The 20,866-nt window shown below is 36.9% G+C and overlaps 1 protein-coding gene across 1 annotated transcript in view; it reads right to left on the bottom strand.

Moving 5' to 3' along the window:
* Positions 1 to 841: 841 nt before the first annotated feature.
* LOC145130766 (uncharacterized) overlaps positions 842 to 20,866 on the bottom strand; it is a 55,690-nt gene continuing 35,665 nt past the window's right edge. Inside the window, exons 2-6 of the mRNA XM_079065533.1 lie at positions 3,454 to 3,525; positions 3,126 to 3,350; positions 2,839 to 3,012; positions 2,309 to 2,724; positions 842 to 2,034 (exon numbers count right to left, since the gene is read on the bottom strand). Coding sequence (XP_078921659.1) covers positions 842 to 2,034; positions 2,309 to 2,724; positions 2,839 to 3,012; positions 3,126 to 3,350; positions 3,454 to 3,525 — 2,080 coding nt within the window. The remainder of the gene's footprint in view (positions 2,035 to 2,308; positions 2,725 to 2,838; positions 3,013 to 3,125; positions 3,351 to 3,453; positions 3,526 to 20,866) is intronic.

Here is a 20,866-nt window from a genome sequence, read left to right as displayed (position 1 = left end):
TTTCCGTTAATCAAAAAAGTATTTAAATAATAAAAAAACTGAAAAAGAAAAAAAAATAAGGGCAAAATAGTCATTATGAAAAAGTTTATAGAAAAATAGACCAAACTCGCAACAAAATGAAAACTTTGGACCTCTGGTGTTAGTCGAAACATTTTTGGACCAAAGTGACAATTTTCAGCTAACCCCATAGACGATTTGTGCAGTTTTGTCAAAATAATAATAGATACCCCCCTCCCCCACCCCCGTCCCTCCAATCCACCTACCCTCCCTTTTCCTTCTCGCCTAAAATTATCACCGTTTATTCGAGGTGAGTTATTAACAGTATGTGTCCATCGGCCTTCCATTTATTCTGGGAAGCATTCAGGAGAATAACCTACAAGAGAAAATGTGAGTATATAGTATACCCTAACGACATACAATTTATGAACTATTTGGTATATATTGTGCAACAATTTTGTTATATACTCTGGATATACCAATTATGATGAATACTTAGGTGGTGTTTGGAACAAAAAGTTTATTACGTATTAACTTATAGCTTATTAGTTTATTGACTTATAGGCTAATAAGTTACAGGGAGTTAACTTATAAAAAAATGACTTATTAGCGGTTTGTCACCGCTATAAGTTATTTTTATCCAAACACTTTTTTAGCTTGTAGAAGTGTGGAACCGCTAATAAGCAGGGGCGGACACAGGAATTAGTAATAGGGGTTGCACAATTTTTTTTCCGCTCAAACATAATATAAAACATAAAAAAAAATTCCGGTCAAACATAATATAAAACGTCTGATACAAAAAAAAAATTTGGTTAAACATAATATAACAACGATCTATTACAATTTAAATTTGTCCTCTTCGTGCAAACATCTTTTGAAACCGCTCCATTACTTTTTCATTCTCAACTTTTGCAAGTGTTTCGGTCTCAACATTACAAAACAACGTGTCGTTCAAAAAGTCATCGCCAATTTTGTTGCGCAAGTCGGTTTTCAAGAGCTTCATCTTTGAAAAACATCTTTCGACACTTGCGGTCGCTACGGGTAATATCAAAGCCAACTTTAAAAGCTTATAAACCAAAGGATAAGACCGATGCTTCCTCGTACTAACCATCAAACGAGAAAGTTCAGAAATTCCTTTCAAACTAGTGAAGCACTCATCTTTGATGCAAGAGTGATAAAATATCTCAAGTTGTCCTTCAAGGTCTATCGTATCCGAATCATTAAAGTCATACTTATATAACTTACCCAACTTCAATAACTTTGATTTTTCAAATTGTGCAAATGAATCACAAGGGCTCAAAGCACCCATGTATTCTAGTAACTGGGTGATTGTTTCACTAAATCGATTTCGATATTCTGTAAGTTGCATATCTACCACCGTGTTGAAGATTTCAACCTCAAAATGAAACCTATTAGTCTTTGTAGTCTTACGGTTTCTTGCACCAATATACAACTCTTCCATATCTAAAGTATCAATTTTGTGTGCTTGACAAAAAGAGGATACTTTTGGCAAAATGCTACCAAACCCTGTGTTTCTAAAAGATTGCAATGTCTCCATTGTCCCACTAACCATTGAAGTCGCTTCTAAAATGTCTAGATCTTTTATTTGAAGTTGCTTTGACAATGTACCCGTGAGGCGTAAAATGCCATACATCATATGTAAGTAAAACACGAACTCATATGATTTAAAATATGCTAAGATTTTGGATGCTTGTTGACGGTTTGCCAAAGACCCTCCCTCATCTTTCACAAAATCTAAAACTACAAGAACATCCACAAACAATTTCATCAAACTTGTGAGTGTGTTGAAATGTGAACCCCATCTTGTTTCTCCCGCTCGAACAAGTGTAGTCTCTTGATTTAACCCTCTTCCGGTTTCAAGTTCATCACTACACAAGCCTTTTTGCACCTTTTCTCCTGCTTGTTCCCGTAGTAAGTCTTTTCTTTTACACGAGGCACAAACAATATTAACCACCAACGAAATTTGCTCAAAAAAGTCATTAACACCATCATGCTTCTTTTCTACAGCCAAAACCACTAATTGAAGTTGGTGTGCAAAGCAATGTATATAAAAAAAGTTGTGTCATTCTCTTGTAATATCAAAGCTTTCAAACCATTGAATTCCCCTCGCATATTGCTAGCCCCATCGTAACCTTGTCCTCTTATCTATTAAAATTTAAAACAATTAATATATATATATATATATATATATATATATATATATATAATATAACACATAAACCGAATTAAATTAAATTGAAATAACAAAAAAGTAAAGAATAAATTATATGACTAAAACTCAACTTATTACTTGTAAGTACTTCATTTATTGCGTTGTTGAGTGTCAAAGAGGATGTATCCTTCACGTGCACTAGTCCAATGAATCTTTCCTTCACAAAGCCAAGACTATCGACATAACGCAAAACAATAGCCATTTGTTCCTTTTTTGAAACATCACTAAATTCATCAACCAGTAAAGCAAATACATCTTGACCAATCACTTCACGAATACTCAAAAGTACTTCTTGTGCAAAACATTGCACAAGTTCGTTTTGAATTTTAGGAGAAATTAGTTGATTGTTTTTAGGAGCATTTTCTAAAGTATTGTTGAAAATATTTTCACTAGTCTCTCGAATGGATTTTAACACTTCAATGTAAAGCCCTCTATTTTCCGAGTTAACCGACTCGTCATGACCACGAAACGGTAAACCGGTTTTCAATAAAAGTCTAACAACAATAATAGAAACACGTAACCAAGTTTTATATTTATGGTCCTCCGCTTCGGTTTGCCTCCTCAAGACTACATTAATAGCTTATTTTTCCCTCATTAAAAATTCACACCTTTCTTTTGCTTTGTTGTGAAAACTATCGACACCACCCACATGAGTCCAAAATGCATCTTTTTTATTCCAAGTATCAAAACCTTGGGAAACAAATGCATCTCTCCCTCCTCTTTGATTCATGAGATTTCCACACACATAACAATATAAACAACATGATCTATTCTTTTTCACACTATATCCAACCAATCAAAATCATCAAACCATGAAGGAACGGATCTTCTAAATCTATCACTTTTTTTTGGAAACTTATGCCCCCTTATTTGACAAGGTCCTTGAAGCAAATACGCTCTTCTTACATCATCTCTTATATTTGATTTGTAACTTGTAATCTTTGGCCTATCCGTCGGGTCCTTTGGAAGATCTTTCAAGTCAACATTATCATTAGGTTGATTAGAGCATGGTGTTTGTGGAGTTGCATTAGAAACTGAAGGGATTGATTGATTGGTGATTGGTATTTGGGAACATTCTTCACCACATTTTTCACCACTTTCATTAGGATTAGGTCTTTGTCTTTTGGTAAAAAAAAACACTTAGTTTAACCTATAAAAACATAACAATTACACCTAATCAAACAATAACTTCAATAAAACATAGAAATTTCACCTAATCAAACAATAAATTCAATAAAAACATAGCAATTTCACCTAATCGAACAATAAATTCAATAAAAACATAGTAATATAACCTAAGCAAACAATATAACTTCAATAAAACATATTAATTTCACCCAAGCCAATCAATAACTTCAAAAAAAACATATCAATTTCAAATACCTAAATGAATTGGTAAAACTTACTTGCTTCATTCTAGGGCTTGATGAATGATGAAGTCGATTTTGTTATTCAAGAAAGTAGAAATCGCAGCTTTACTTTGCCGATTGTTCGAAGGACGTCGATTTTGTCGAATGTCGATCAGTGTAAGTCATGAATGAAGGTTAGCCGATTGTTGATTGTTCAAAGGAAGTCAGGAACATGCGAACAGGAGCCGAAGTCAGGGAGTAGTCATGCTTTTTTCCTTTCTTGTAGCCGATAATACAATTAGTTATTTAGGATTGGGCTATTTTTTTACAAGCAATTAGAATTGGGCTAATTTATAGAATTAATGTTTTATTTGGGGATGTGGGCTATTAGACAATAATGGATTAAAACATTGGGCTGCTATGTAGCTAATTATAAGTTGTAAGCTTATATTTTTTTTTTCGTTTGGTAATTCCCGATAGAGTGACACATTTTTACGTAGTTGCACAAAATGTTTTTAGTAGCTGCATGATTTTTTTTACGTAGTGGCACAACATGTAAAATTTTAAAAAAATCGAAAATTTTTCCACTACGTGTACAAAAGCTAAGTGCTGCCGGTGCCATACCGGGCACCTAGCCAGGACCGCCCTTGCTAATAAGCTAATAAGTTGTTTTGCCAAACACCCCCTTATACAAATATGGTGTGATGGTCGTATTGGATATATGTACTGTTCCGTGTAGATTCTAGACACCCAATACTTGTGGTGATGCCATTTAGTTCGTGCAAACATGTGTGTGATGGCGAGAGAGTGACTTTATGTAACGTCCCGAAAATATTGGGTAAAAATTTTATTTAATTAAATCAAAAACATTCATTCATTTGTTCCAAAAGATTATCAGAGTAAAAGTATTCCCAAAACATCAGAGTGAATCGTAAACAGTCAATGTGGAATAAATCTCCACGGGATGCAGTGCAATCAAGTTGGGTCCTTCCTTTTGAAACCAAAGGTACCTGAAAATAGTTAAACACAAAATCGTAAGACCAAAGCTTAGCGAGTTCCCCCAAAATACCACATATCATACAAGTAAGGGGCCCAACCCAACATACATGCTTTTAGGCCCATTCCATATCATTGGGCCCAACCCATATAATTGGGCATAACCTATCATACATACACATGCAACAGTCACAAAGACAGCTAGCATTCTACATACATAATCCAATGGGCCGATATTGGTGCCTTCGACCCACGAGTATAGTGAGAAGACTCACCTGACTCACGAACTCAGATAAACCACAACTCAATGGGTCGTCATTGGCGCCTTCAACCCACAAGTGTAGTACGAAGAATCACCTGACTCATGAACTCAAATAAACCATAGCTCAATGCCCTGCAACAGATGCTACAACACTCCTATCAAAACATACAAGGTCCAAACTCAGTCTAGACACTAAATCCACTAGTCTTGACCAAAAGTCCACCCAGGTGAACAAGTCAACAGCCCCAAAGTCACCTTAGTGTATCGCTATGTCGTGGGCATCCATTGTCCATGTCATGAAAGCGTAAGTACAAAACAATCGAGTTCCTCCCCAGTCACCACGTCGTGGCGGCTAAGATGCATTGCGGGTACTGGGTTTCAGTAGCTTAATGCATTAAGCTGTTTTCCAACTATTCCAAGAGCTCCAAAGCTCAGGTATGGTACACCCCAAGGTGTTAATGGATAAAGTTTCCAACTTTATCCTTTTAGTTATCCCTATAAGTCAAAACTTATAACCCTAAGTCCTTAATGACTTCTTAAGACATGAGCTCATCCTTTAAGCTCTTAATCACTAAAGCCACCCAATCAAACTTTCCAGAAGACTTTTAGACTCCATAAGCATCATAAAGGTCAGTGCATGTCTTTCCCAAACTAGGTCAAATTCATGGAAGAAATGAATTCAAACTTGTGCATGAGGCCAGATACACCAAGGAACACTAGATCTGGAACATATAACCTCAAACGTGCCCCTAGGATTCATAAAGTTGCCAACTTTATGGAATTCATTCCTTCAAACTCTCAGAATGTGAAGAAAAGGGACGAAAATCCTAGATCTAGAAGCACAAACTAGAAAGTTTGGAACTTGAACACTCATAAGGGTCTAAAATATTCTCAAGATGGTGATGAGGAATATGCTTGCTGGATTAATGCACCTAAACATGTTCGTCGTCTTCTTCTTCATCAAGACACCAAGAATACCAAAATGAACCAAAACTCTCTAAGGGAGGCTAGGGTTTTGAGGTAGGGTTGGAGACTGAAGATGATACCCTAATCCTCTGGAAATGTTGCTTAAATATGGGAGGAAACCCTAAAATTACGGGCTTAGGTAAGAACAACTGCCAAATCGTGGTCAACCCACTGCCACGTTGCGGCACTCATCAGAAATACGCTTACCATTTCATTCATGCCACCTCGTGGGCATCCTTGCATCATGTCGTGGCATAGAGTTTTTCTTAAAACTTCATATTTGGTCCCTGGTGAATAGAAAGCTAAACCAATTTGGAACACGGGAGTTACAGCTCTCCCCCACTTAAATTAGATTATGTTCTCAAAATCATTCCTTACTACTCCCACTTCCACACAGACAACCATGCCAGAGCTTCCTGAATTCCGATTAGGACTAAGAACTACTCTCATCAGACAACCGCTTTCAGCTTTACTAACAAAGCCCAAATCTAAGTAGAGATCACATATCCTGATGAAGAACGAACCTTAACTCTCCACCCTCAACCAACAAAAGAAGGTCCAACTACCCTACCCGAAACTAAAAACCCTATACTATGTTTGACTTCCAGGCACATAAAACCATCCCATACGACATCCATAATAACTTCACTCCGCAACCCGAACCAAGTGAATCCTTCCGAACCTGTATTATCATGCTGTTAACTAGACAACAGATACACCGACCATTCACCGATGCCGATAACCTTGAACCTTAATACAAATGGGGCTCCCACCACACGTATACACTATTGGTGTCAAACCAAATACATAACTAACATCCTAATGATCAAAAATTCGCATAATCGACCTATTCGAGATCCCTCCCCCTTGATTCCACACTGACCTTCGAATAAACTGGGATGCAAAATCTTACCCGTTTGCTAAGATTGACAATATCACACACCGGCGTACAACAAGACTTCGCCCAATAGTCTTACCAATAAAGGCTACCCTAGCTCATCTGCCACATGGATCCAACTCAGTAATCACTAAGCTTCCCTTCTCCAAACTTGATCTAATTCCCCAACTATGCCAGACACAACTGGATCCCACCCTCATGAATCATACACTTACTGATTCACGATACATCGTGACACCATTTAATCCACTTGCCACCGTTCCATTACTGATCTGGGGATTTACCACTAATACTACATGCCCTGACCATAATATCAAATGCCTGAATAGACTGCTCGCCCAAGATAACATAACCAATCGATCCTCGCCTACGGGGTTCACCCAAGCTACCACAACCAAATGGAGCTGGCCCACGGGTATCACTCAAGCTAGCATAGCCAAACATGCCTCTCCCTCAATCGAGAGTTATACCTCATAGTATGAAAAGATAGAAAAGAAGAACACTGCTCCAAATGCTAACTCTACAGGCCACCTAAACAACAAACGTTGACCTAAACTCAAAATACCTAAAATGCCCCTAAGTCAAACTGTGACATCCCCATTTTCACGGCCAGAAAAGACCGATTTTGTTTATGCTTTATAAAAATCAGAGTACTTCTTTTAATAAAAATCTTGCGGAATTTGTTCCCAGAAAAACATGATAAATACGTTATCAAAGCATTTCCGAAGAAATGTATTTTTATTCATTTTAAAACATTTGGGATGTCATCGTCAATACAGAAACATAAGCATAAACAGAACTTACATTCATTTACACTAGTGATCTACATCTCTTTTAAATCTCTCAGTGTAAAGTAACTTCATATCGATACGTGTGATACAAATAAACTAAGTGGGTCAGGTTGGGAAACCTGGTGAGTAGATAGGGTTTTCAATCCACAATAATATAATTATTATGTTTAATCATTAACCCAGTTACCCATCCCCATTATCTTATGTACTCTTAAGGATCTACCCTAAAAATCTGCTATCTCTTGTTCATTCATTCCTAAGGATCATCCTAAGGAATCGGCACGAAGTCCATCATCACCGGGGTTTAGGCACTAAGTCTGCATAGTCGCCAGGATTTATACAACAGGCACTAAGTTCGCATAGTTGCCAGGGTTTTGGCACCAAGTCTGCATGATCGCCAAGGTTTAGGCACCAAGTCTGCATGATCGCCAGGGTTTAGAGTACACCGGGTGAACACATCGTTCATAACACCTACAGGTTGCAAGCCTGCTAGTGTTCCACTGGACTGTCTAGAATAGTCTGTGGTTGTCATCCATACTCTGCTAGATGACGGGGCCAACATTTGGGAACAAGGCTTCTCACATCGTCCACCTCTCACCCTTACCTCATGGTCTATATCACCTCTCAACTCATCATCCAACTCATATTTCATCTACCCATGTTTTACCCAACATATTATGTAGATATAAATACATACATGGTCCAGATCTGTAAAATAAAGCTTACATCTTTTATCCAGCATAACTTTTAAAGCATAAAATACATATATAGTCCAGATCTGAAAAACAATGTTTACATCTTTCATCCAACATAACTTTCATAGCATAAAATATATATACGGTCTAGATCTGAAGAAAAAGTTCAGATCTGAAGGAAAGAAGTTCAGATCTTTCATCCAACATAGATCTCAAAGTATACAGTTTAGATCTGAAGAAAAAGTTTAGATCTGAGATGAGAAAGTGTATATCTGAAGGAAAAAGTTTCAAATCTGAAGGAAAAGGGTTAGATCTGACAAAAAAATACATATACCATTTAGATCTGAAGAAAAGTATTAGAACAAAAAAAGAAAAAGTTTAGATCCGAAGGAAAATCTAGATCTGAAGGAGAAAGTTTAGATCTGGAAGAAAATGTTTAGATCTAAAGGAAGAAGTTCAGATCTGAAAAGAAAGAGGTTCAGATCTTTCATCCAGCAAACTAGGGATGAAAGTGGGTCCAAACCCGGACCGTTGGACCCGGACCCGGAAAACCCGAAACCCGGAATTGACGGATTATAAGACCCGATAACCGGACCGGTATACGGGCACCGGTTCCGGTTCGGTTCCGGGTATCGGAGCGGGTAAAGTGGGTATGGAACCGGTTGGAACCGGAATTTGAACATTGGAACCGGAAACCCAAGATTGGAACCGGAATAAGAAAACTTCCAAAAATACCCCTGCTCTTATTTGCAGTTTCTGCAACGTTACATTATTACTTCTTAAAAATCGTTCAGAATCTTGATTGAGTATTGAATATGTATAAACTTGTAATTTGTTAATATGCAAAATCAAAGTAAAACAAGAAACATAAATATTGGGCATCTTTAATAAGATTCACGATGGTGGATACGAGATGAGTAATTCTAAAGGAATTGCTGTTTGTTTCTTGGCTTCAATAGTATATTATATTCCAAGGCCTCAAATTAAGAATATATTATAATAATCTATTTGTTCTTTAAAGTTAAAATAAAAGGTATCATAAGTTCCAAAAATACCCCTGTTGGGATCTGTTTCTCTGAGAAAGCTAAATTCCGTTTGATGCTTTTATTTGCTTTTATTTCCATTTTTAAAAACATCTTTAAACCAACTAACCAAGAAATTATCTTGATACTCCAGGTCTCCACCCACAACAACCAGTTTGAAACTACAACTTGTAATGGGTAATCACAGCTAGGCAAAAGAACAAGCCATGACCAATATGCAAATTTCACCAAGTGGATTCTCTGCCTTCAGGGTAATAACGAGACCATATGATCAACTCTGTTTCACCTACAAACTTCCACAACCAGATATAAATTGTTTTCACAACAATTAGCATGTAACTGACTTGGAGATAAAGAAACCCAACAATAGGTTGTAAGTGTAAACCTCACATAGACCAAACGTGTAGCTTATGGCCTTGTATCACTTGCACACACAATTATGGAATACAAACAACCAACTCCAAATTTATTCCATACCAAGAAATCCATTTGTATAACATTAGTGGTAACACACACACACGAAAACAATTGAGTCCACACCAAGACCCAATCCCATTCCAATGAGACATGAAATAATAAAAACCAGAGATCTCTATTGCTAAAAATTCCCATATGCGCGCAGCCAAACCCCAGGGAGAAATCAAACACACACCGGAGCAATAGAGAAATTCAACACCTAGGTAGCCAACAAGATTTTCATGATGAATAAACTTAATTTTGAAAAGACAATTCATCTTAATGGATTTATGGACTGGAGCTTAAAACTACAGCGTCTGGTATTTAATTCGGGTTTGGTTCTTTTTTTCGAATCCGGTTCTCAAACCCGTTGGACCCGTACCCGTTGGACCCATACCCGGAATACCCGGAACCCGGACAAGACCAATTTTTAGAATCGGGAACCGGAACGTTTAAGAATTTTCCGGTTATACCGGTTCCGGTTCCGGTCCGATTCTGGTTCCGGTCCGGTTTTCCGGTTCTATAGCTCATCCCTACAGCAAACATCTCAGGTAATCAGAAAGCATATATTTAGACACATAGCACATAATTTATATAAAATACTTCATATCTATGTGTAAGATGAAAGTGACCATGCACTCACCTGATAGGGAGTGATCCGGACAACACATTGCTTCTAAAAATAATCTTCTTTGACGAAACCGGGAAGTTTGCTTGAAAACCGGGCTCTGTGCGAGCAGAGTTTCAGACCGAAAAACTCTTTTTCTCGGAGACTCCGGGCTCTCCGAGGCTTTCTTCAAGTGCTAGGGAAGTTTCCTAGGCTTTTGGGGGGTTTGGGGAGTTAGAGAGAGAGTTTAGAGAGAGAAAGTGAAGGTTGAAGGTGTGAGAAATGAATGGAACCCGACACCTCTATTTATAGGCTGAATTCCTGATCGACTCGCCGAGTCGAAGTACTGACTCGCCGAGTCCATGCCACATGTCAGCTTTCTGGTGGCCAAACGTGTGTGGCCTGTATTGTGCCACGTCACCCCTTTTGCAGCAGCACCCTGCCGACTTCTAAACCCCGTAACTTTCGCATACGAGCTCTGTTTTCGACGTTCTTTTTTTCTATGAGTAGGTAAAAATAAGATCTACCACTTTCATTTAGACTCCGTCGGTTAATTCTCGACCGATCTTAAATTTAACAGTAGGATGAGATTAGACTATTAAATGACCGCGAAGAATTCGTAACTCCTTCATACGGACTCCGCTTTCGTCTGTCTTTTTACCGTTGAGTTCCTATTAATGAGATATTCAACTCTTATTTAGGTCGCGTAAGCCAAAAAACCGCTTGAACTGAAATTCGAGCTTCGGGTCGTGCACTGCTAAGCCGAATCTTAGAAAAATCGTAACTTCCTCATACGAAGTCAAATTTGGGCGTTCTTTTTATGGATGTTCTCGGTTTAACATATACTACAACTTTTGTTTAGATCACCAGGGCTAAAAAGTTATCTACCGTAAATTCACTATTTACGTCTCCCGGCGTCGTGCCGGTTTTGCCGAAAAACTTCGACAGGCCATAACTTCTTCGTTATAACTCGAATTTCGGCGTTCTTTATATGTACGGAACCCTTGAGACATATTCTAAAACTTGGTTAAGATTAATTATTCTAAATAATCTTTTGTCAAAAAGTCGTTTTCGACCCCTATTATCTCTAAATTGACTAGCCCGGATCTACGAGCGTTACAATTATCTCCCCCTTAGGATGCTTACGTCCCGGAATCATCAACGAAACAGGGCTTACATGATGACTCCATACGTTATCTATTCATCCTAAGTAATAACCGTAACTTTGATGTTTCTTCGAACGAATATGTAACTCTAAGACTTCCTGACTGCAGGCGGTGCTCGATCTTGCACCTGCTCCCTATCTCACGTTAGACTCCAAATTATGACCTTCAAGTCACAATATCGATCCTTACTGGAGACTGCTTCTTCTTCTTAACAATCTTAAGATAAGTTATTCGATTTCCACAATAGACCGATGGGTCGCGTTCTAATGACCTCTCAACGTATGTTGCAATGCTTAGACTCAAGTCTCTTAGAGTCAAATTCCGGAATGGAATATACTTTTCTTCATGTTATAATGTGATATAATCAACATGTAGCATTTCTAGCTACCAACTTCTTTAACTATGAGCGCGATACTGGTTCGATTATCTTTTACTTCAATCTTATTGGCTTAAGTCAGATGCCACATCGAACTTGGTTCTCTGAACCACGTAACATACGCATCGTAGTCGGATTCAATTGGATATGACCACTTAGGTCAGAATAACAATCATCTTCTTAGTCATTACCGAAACGATGGTAATGACAGACATGAACAAAACAGAATCAGTTACTAGTGCCTTGGTAACCTTGTGACTTTCCCTGATCCAAGCGTGAGTCATGTGCTTCCGGTAGTATAGGCCTCTACTACCATTCACACCTACTCATACTCGTCCCAAGTATTGTCTCGCAGTTTTCCTAGCCATCATACAAGAAAATCACATAACAACTTAACACACCAGATAACAAAACGAAGGTTTTATATTATTCCTTGAAATGATTACATAGGTGTTCAAGTTCACCCTAGACTATGCCTCTAATAGGCTACACCATACGATACTATCCATACGGCTACTGCATAACTCGATCTTTGGATATGAAGTCCTCATCCTCGATTCCTCGCGTTGTTTTCTGCTTCGTCGAGGATCATGTGGAATGCCCTTGGCGTTGGTGGTGTGTTTGGCCTTGCTGCCTCGTTTTTCTTTGGGCAGTCTCTAGAAATGTGCCCTTCTTTGTTACATCCGTAGCACACCTTCTTGTTGAACGCGCACTTGCTGGCGTAATGTCCTGTCTTTCCACATTTGTAGCAATTCACTTCCTCGCTACATTTTCCGAAGTGTTTCTTTTTACACTTCTCGCACCACTTACCTTCACCTCCTCCTCCTCCTTCAGACTTTGAGAATTTTCTTTCTTTGTTGGATTTTGAAGATCCTTCTGATGGGTTTTGCGCATTCTAACACTCCTAAGTGTACATGCAACCCTAAATACCTTGGATCTATGTTTTCTCTATTATACATGCAATTATGAACTTTCCAAGGTATTACCCTATCTAGCATACAATACTTGATACTTGGGTAATCAAATGGATAGAATACATACCTTTGTTTGATGTAGCTTGTCTCCATGAAGCTTGAGTGCCTAGTGCCCCAAGTGTGACACCTCAAATGGTTCACACAACACCAAATGCACATGGAATGACTTGAGAGAAATGGAACACTCCTTGAAATCGTCTAGCCCTCATATTCACACATTAGTGCACGATTTCTTGAGCCATGGGATTCTTTTATATGGTGGCTATTAGGGTTACACCATGTAACTCATAACTTTACCCATTCCTTATGCTCCATAGATTTTAACCTCCATGGAGTATCCATGGGTCACCCCATGGACTTAGTCCAACATAAGGAATCTTGGATCACAAGCCCACATATATAAGAATGAATGATTTACACAATCAACCCATATATTTAATTAGTCTCCTTTTGATCACTTAATTAATTCCAAATTAACTCTTGATCAATACTAATTAAATAACCTTATTAATATATTAGAACTTATAATATATTAACCAACCTTAAGTGTTATTTCTCTCATTATAGTCTATCCAAATGCATGATGCCATGCAACCCAAATGGACCATGCCGGGTCGGGTCAAGTCTTACCAATTATAGTTATGGACTTAGACATTAATCCAACAGTCTCCCACTTGGATAAGTCTAAAACTATTATTGCGTATGACTTCAGGAACCGATCAGCAATCGTAGCTCTCAAAAGCTTCTGTCGAACTCTGACCTTTGTCAATGACTTGTCCATTAGATAAGGGATCATATATTCCTCCATTCTAGATATCATATGGACTGAGACATGGATTATCAATCATTCTCTCTGTCCATTTGTTGTTTCCCGATTTCCGATTCATGATGACTGACTGATTGAACAAATCAAATCAGTCATGGCTTGGCCAAGCACTCACATGTATCATCTTTAAATCATCGAGGGGCCCACAGATATCGCTTTTATCCCGAAGGTAAAAGGAATGGATAAACTTCGACTCATATGGCTTGTTCTACTACTTGTTGAATCATACACAAAGGCACGTTTTATAACATCGAGTTACCGAATGCGTTTTCGTGCAATCAATGTACAACCAACTCATAGTAACAACTCATATCTCTAGGTTTGAAGAATATAAGATATTATCGTCTCATGATCACTCGTGATAAAATCCATGAAGTGATTCAAATGAGCGCGGGTTGAATCCAATACTCAGAACTTATGAGCACTCATGAGTGTTGTAGCACCACTTTGTCCACCAACTTGGACCTCTACAAACCAACCCATGACAGTCTTGATTCATATCTACTTCCAACATATGACCGACTGTGGATGGTTTGAATAACTTAATCATTCGGGAAGAGCGACTTAGTTATTCTGGAAGTCAAAACATGCAAAGTGAAACACAAGAATAAATGAATCAAATATGGTATCAAACCCTATGAATATAAATAAACACTTTTATTTATCACCATACTGATTATTCATTATTCATTGTTTTGGTTTTATCAACTTTATACTTGAATTAAAAACACTAGTTGTCCCATGCTCCAAGCATGTACACTATGTTTTTCTTAAACAATAGCTTTGCCATACACCAAGTATGCACTCTATGTTTGTCTATGATCCTTACTTTGTGAAATAAACCAATTGAACATAATTTCAATGATTCTAATTTCACACTCCCAAATCCTTATCGGAAAATGTGAGAATTTCAAATTCCTATCATTTATCGAAATCTGTTTAGATTTTAAACTTATATGCACTGACCCTCCTGTAATGAATATGTACAAAGTCACAAAGACTTATCAACAGTCATTATAAGGTATTCCAATGGAGATCAACTCCATGGAAACTAAGTCTCATATTCAAAGTACATTGCTTTGGACATGCTTCTTGCATTAATATTTCTAATCTTACACAGATAACTTCCACCTATGGAGACAACTCCATATTCTCATTTTGACTATCACTTCTGAATAAGAGATGCCTCTTTTCAGAATATGTCAATATGGTCCTTCCAAAATTAGCACTATACTTCCAACTGTCCCTGAGCAACCAATCTTTGGTAAACCTCAGATTGTCCTCGACAATTGCTTAATCATTTTAGTCATATCCAATTCTAGACCTTTTCCCTTCCTAATGCCTCTGGGCATTTGGAAAAATTTAGAAATGACAAATATTATAGCACATGCAATCGATCCTGTACCCAAAGCAAATGGTACACGATTCATGACGTCTCACATAAAGACATGATTCTAGACCAGTCTTTTGCTACAATATTTTTATTTGCCATGTTTTCAAAATTTGACTATGAAGAGGGATGTCGTAATCATAATCGAATTTTGAGAACGCAATATTTAGAATTTCCTTAAGTTGAACCAATCCAACATGAAATTCATATATATATATATTCTTGACTAAAGATGATTAAGGTCTCAATCTAAGCCTTTAGAACTGAAATGAAGTATATCCTCTCCCTTAATTATAGCAAAACAACTTTTGCAATCCCTGCAGCCTCACGAATTGAAACTTTTGTTTTCTATAATTAACATTGCTAACTTTCAACACTAACAATAATTATCATGCTCCCACTAACATGATGATTATTAGCATAACACTTATGCTCCCACTAGCTTTGACATGTACTCAGAAATCAGCTGGACTTCTAGAAATCAATACTTTATTGACTTCCTTACCAAAGTTCAGATTTCTGATACGAGATGCTTTGATAAAACTTTATCAAAATCATACACCTTTCCTTAGATAGCATGCATGTGTGTCTAAACAATTTCAGAACTATGAAAAGGGATGCCGTAATCATAGTCTCAATTGTTTAGACTTTTTGCCATCTGCTTCAAATCTACTTGGTGGAAGTGTTTCCTCACCATCATTTTCATGAATCGAAGAGAAACCTTATGACCCTTAGATTTTATGGTGTATGTGTTCTTATCCATGTGAATCGTCAAAACCATAGTCACAAGACAAGGATAATGACAAATCCAAACTCATATGGACTGAACTTATGCAATCTTAACTTCTTGCCACCTGGCAGTACAGGGCCTGCCATTGCTTCCAAGTTGTTATGCAACCAATTGAGAACTTTCAGAACTCCTATGCAAAGCCAACTTTAACTGGAATGGGCATAGAATATGTCAACATGATAGGTTATAAACCTCAAGTCGTGTGCTAGTGAAGAACCTCAGGTTTTATTCTTGATTAGTTCTTGAAATTCTTTTTAGGATCTTTAAGACTCCCACTGTCCTCTTGACATATAAGACTATCTTGCCAAATATTCAAGAGATAGTGCGGATTCTTTATCAAGACAAACACTTCACACAATTGGCCTTAGTTGGTCTTTGTTTAATCCAAAACATCACAACTTACCAACTTCAAATGTACAAGAGTAGGACACTTTTACTCTTACATTTGACAAGTGTTATAAACCTTTCTTTAAGATATGTCACTCAACTTATAGTCTTGGAGTATGACTCTAAGACTTGTTTTGAAACGAAGTATGACTCATCTTCTGGATTTAACCATTTCAACAATTCATGACTCCTCTTCTTAGTCATAAGAATGCACTAAGATGTCCTTAGAAGACCAATTGTGATGTGGTTCTTTAATCATTAAGATGATCACAAAACATGATACTAAAGTACTCTCCCATCTTTTCAGATTTGAGAAACTTTTATCTGTCTGCCTAATTTGATTTTCTTACCATTCGTTCTGCCATACATTGAGACTTTTCCAATGTTTTAGAATTATACTTAAACTTGTAAGTATAACCATATTTACTAAAATTTAGTAAATCATGACAAATAGTCTTAACGAGCTTTGTGCTGGACTTGACCAGTGCACAAGAATGTGTACTCGATCCCTTTAGTCCTTAACTTGACTCACACATCCATGTGAACAAGTCTTAATTTTCCAATGCTTGAAAGTTCTCATTCATCATACTATTCAACTTGCATGATTCCAAGTTTCTATCCAACTGAAGCCTTGGGAATGAGAATCTTTCCTTATTTGGTAAATTATGACACTACCACAAACGAAAGAATCAAGTCCATTTTTTTCAAATGTTGCTATCAATGGAATCATATAAACAACCATTTTTCACAAATGCCACTTGTAAGGATATTTAAAATAAATATAAAATTAAAAACTTTTATTTTATTTCAAAACTTTGCGGAAAAAACTTATCCTTATAGTGCAAATGCATACGGAAAAACTTGTTGTTATCTATTCCTAAGCAATATATCATAACTCCTAAGTAACAGCTTCAAAATTCTGATGCGATCGAAATCCACCTACGCGATCAGAATCAGCATATACTTCCTTTAAGCTTTCTCTCTATTGTTTCATTCTTAAAACATCAACATGTGACCCAGTCACATCATGTAATGAGGATCTTAGAATAGAAACTTAACAGAGTTAGATAATGGGCTCTACCTGAAGTAGAGTCAGACTTATTGACTTTAACATCCTTAGGTAAACTTGGCAGCTTTGCAATCAACGCCCCTTCCTTTGGCAAAATAAACATATGGACCCTTTGGTAATGAGACTATCTCAGACTTAGCCTTTCTCCTTAGCATTTGGTCAACCGGGTTGACTATGGCCAATCCCTTTCCATTGGGAAGAGAATGCTTTTTCTGGATTTCCAGTGTCACCATTGTCACTGTCCATAAAGTTTTTGGGAAGTTGATCTTCTAATCAAATTTTCTTTACTATCGTTCCAAATCATTGCTGATTCAGCAGCACCAAGCAAATAGATATGATCATTAAGGTTCATGTCATAGTCTGTTTCATAGTAGTCCTAAAGGAACTCACTATGTGACTTAGAAAGTGATTGAACATCCAACTTTCTCAAGACTTTGACACCCAACTCTCCCAGCTTGTCAATATGTGACTTCATCTCTAAGATGTGATCACACATAGACCTTGCTTGCCATTAGGGCTTGAGTGACCTTGAACTTGTGGGTTAGGGAGAATAATTGGAGGAGGTGGAGGAAGTAAAGTTCCAAGAGATTTGGGAAGATCATAGATGTCTGAACTAGACATCTTTTGGGAGATATTCAAGATAGTTGATCTAAAGTCCTTAATATAACACCCAATATGAAATATTAAGGCTAGGATCCAACAACCTATTTATAACCGGAAGAGGGATGCCGTAATCCGAGTTATAAAATACTTGAAGGTATGTAAATGACGATTTACCAATTTCCACCATGAAAAAAGAAATAATGTAATTAGGTTTTTAATTGGATTTGAAACTCCTAGATCTTTTGAGATTCATTGAACTTTTCAATGACATGTTTCAATCTCGAGTGTGCCCTTCAGGTTTTGTGACTGGGATGCCGAGGATCACAAAACAAGGTGTGAAGTAACCATGCAAATATACTTGGTACCCTTAATATTTACCCCTAAATCGATGTGCCGGTTAACCACACGAGCTCCACCGATACTATGATAAATATTAAGTTACCCTTTGCCTACTTTGTTAAATCCAGGTTAGTGTGCCGGTTAACCACACACGCTCCACTAACGGCTTAAACAAAGTGCAAAGTGTAATTTCATGGATTAGCACCTTATTCACATTTTCCTAAGTAACTAAGATTGGGAATTTATAAGTGTTTAGTTACTTAGTATTTATCATTAATACTTTTAATGAAGGGAGAATTATAATCCTTGTCCTACCCGTTCGGCTAACGACCCTCCACCAGTCAAGGAAGCGGTGGGTGAGAGTGGACACCCATTAAACTGCCATTTTATAGGCAGTAACCTTATACCCCCCTTATAGACCGGCTTCGTGAATGAGGCCTACTAACGGTAAGACTGACTTGCTCTTATACATATATTTATTATTAACTTATAATACTATAAAGTATAAGGGTTGAATTTTAACTTTTAAAATTCTAAGGGCTAACTTGGAATTAAAGTATTCATGGGGAAAACTTTACAAATTCCAAAACTTGAGGGCAAGTTTTGAAAATATTCAAAACTAATTAATTCCATAACTTATGTGTTTAAAGTAGTTTTAATTAAAAAAAAAACTCTTCAAGTTCCATAACTTGAGGACAAGTTATGGAAGACTTTAAACTAATAAAAGAATGTAACTTTTCTTTATTTTTCTAACTTATGGAACTAATTAAGGTTACATATTTTATCATTTAATGAAGTGACTCTTGAACCTCCATAACTTGAGGACAAGTTATGGAGTCATAAAACCATTTAATGAGGACAAGACTCTTCATTTTTGTAACCATTGCCAATTTTTTATGAGTTTTATGAAACTTAAATGTGACTTTTCATATAACTTGAGGACAAGTTACAAAAACACATTTCAGAATCAACTCTTAGATTAAAATGGATTGAAAACACATAATCAATTAACTTTTCTATTAATCTAATAAACTCATATGAACAAAGATAATTCACATCAAATTTTTTTCAAGTAATTAGCATAACTTTTAAACTAATACAATTCGATTTTTCAGCTAATTTTGCAAGTATAACAAGAAAACAAGCATTGGCTCTGATACCACTGATGGGTTTTGCGCATTCTAACACTCCTAAGTGTACATGCAACCCTAAATACCTTGGATCTATGTTTTCTCTATTATACATGCAATTATGAACTTTCCAAGGTATTACCCTATCTAGCATACAATACTTGATACTTGGGTAATCAAATGGATAGAATACATACCTTTGTTTGATGTAGCTTGTCTCCATGAAGCTTGAGTGCCTAGTGCCCCAAGTGTGACACCTCAAATGGTTCACACAACACCAAATGCACATGGAATGACTTGAGAGAAATGGAACACTCCTTGAAATCGTCTAGCCCTCATATTCACACATTAGTGCACGATTTCTTAAGCCATGGGATTCTTTTATATGGTGGCTATTAGGGTTACACCATGTAACTCATAACTTTACCCATTCCTTATGCTCCATGGATTTTAACCTCCATGGAGTATCCATGGGTCACCCCATGGACTTAGTCCAACATAAGGAATCTTGGATCACAAGCCCACATATATAAGAATGAATGATTTACACAATCAACCCATATATTTAATTAGTCTCCTTTTGATCACTTAATTAATTCCAAATTAATTCTTGATCAATACTAATTAAATAACCTTATTAATATATTAGAACTTATAATATATAAACCAACCTTAAGTGTTATTTCTCTCATTATAGTCTATCCAAATGCATGATGCTGTTGGGTTATGAGCATTCTAACACTCCTAAGTGTACATGCAACCCTAAATACCTTGGATCTATGTTTTCTCTATTATACATACAATTATGAACATCCAAGGTATTATCCTAATCTAGCATACAAAATAATAAATATAACAAGATAGAATACATACCTCTTTGATGTAGAATGTCTTCATGAAGCTTGAGTGCCTAGTGCCCCAAGTGTGACACCTCAAATGGTTCACACAACACCAAATACACTTGGAATAACTTGAGAGAAACTTGAACACTCCTTAAAATCGTCTAGCCCTCACACTCACACATTAGTACACGATTTCTTGAGCCATGAGATTCTTTTATATGGTGGCTATTAGGGTTACACCATGTAACTCATAACTTTACTCATTCCTTATGCTCCATGGATTTTAACCTCCATGGAGTATCCATGGGTCACCCCATGGACTTAGTCCAACATAAGGAATCTTGGATCACAAGCCCACATATATAAGAATGAATGATTTACACAATCAACCCATATATTTAATTAGTCTCCTTTTGATCACTTAATTAATTCCAAATTAATTCTTGATCAATACTAATTAAATAACCTTATTAATATATTAGAACTTATAATATATTAACCAACCTTAAGTGTTATTTCTCTCATTATAGTCTATCCAAATGCATGATGCCATGCAACCCAAATGGACCATGCCGGGTCGGGTCAAGTCTTACCAATTATAGTTATGGACTTAGACAGTAATACAATAGTCTCCCACTTGGATAAGTCTAAAACTATTATTGCGTATGACTTCAGGAACCG

The sequence above is a fragment of the Lactuca virosa genome, chromosome 8, assembly GCF_052849685.1.
Source record: "Lactuca virosa cultivar CGN04683 chromosome 8, Lactuca_virosa_CGN04683_v6, whole genome shotgun sequence".
NCBI classification, from domain to species: Eukaryota; Viridiplantae; Streptophyta; class Magnoliopsida; order Asterales; family Asteraceae; genus Lactuca; species Lactuca virosa.
Note: the sequence above shows the minus strand (reverse complement) of the source record. Positions and strands in the feature narration are given on the sequence as shown.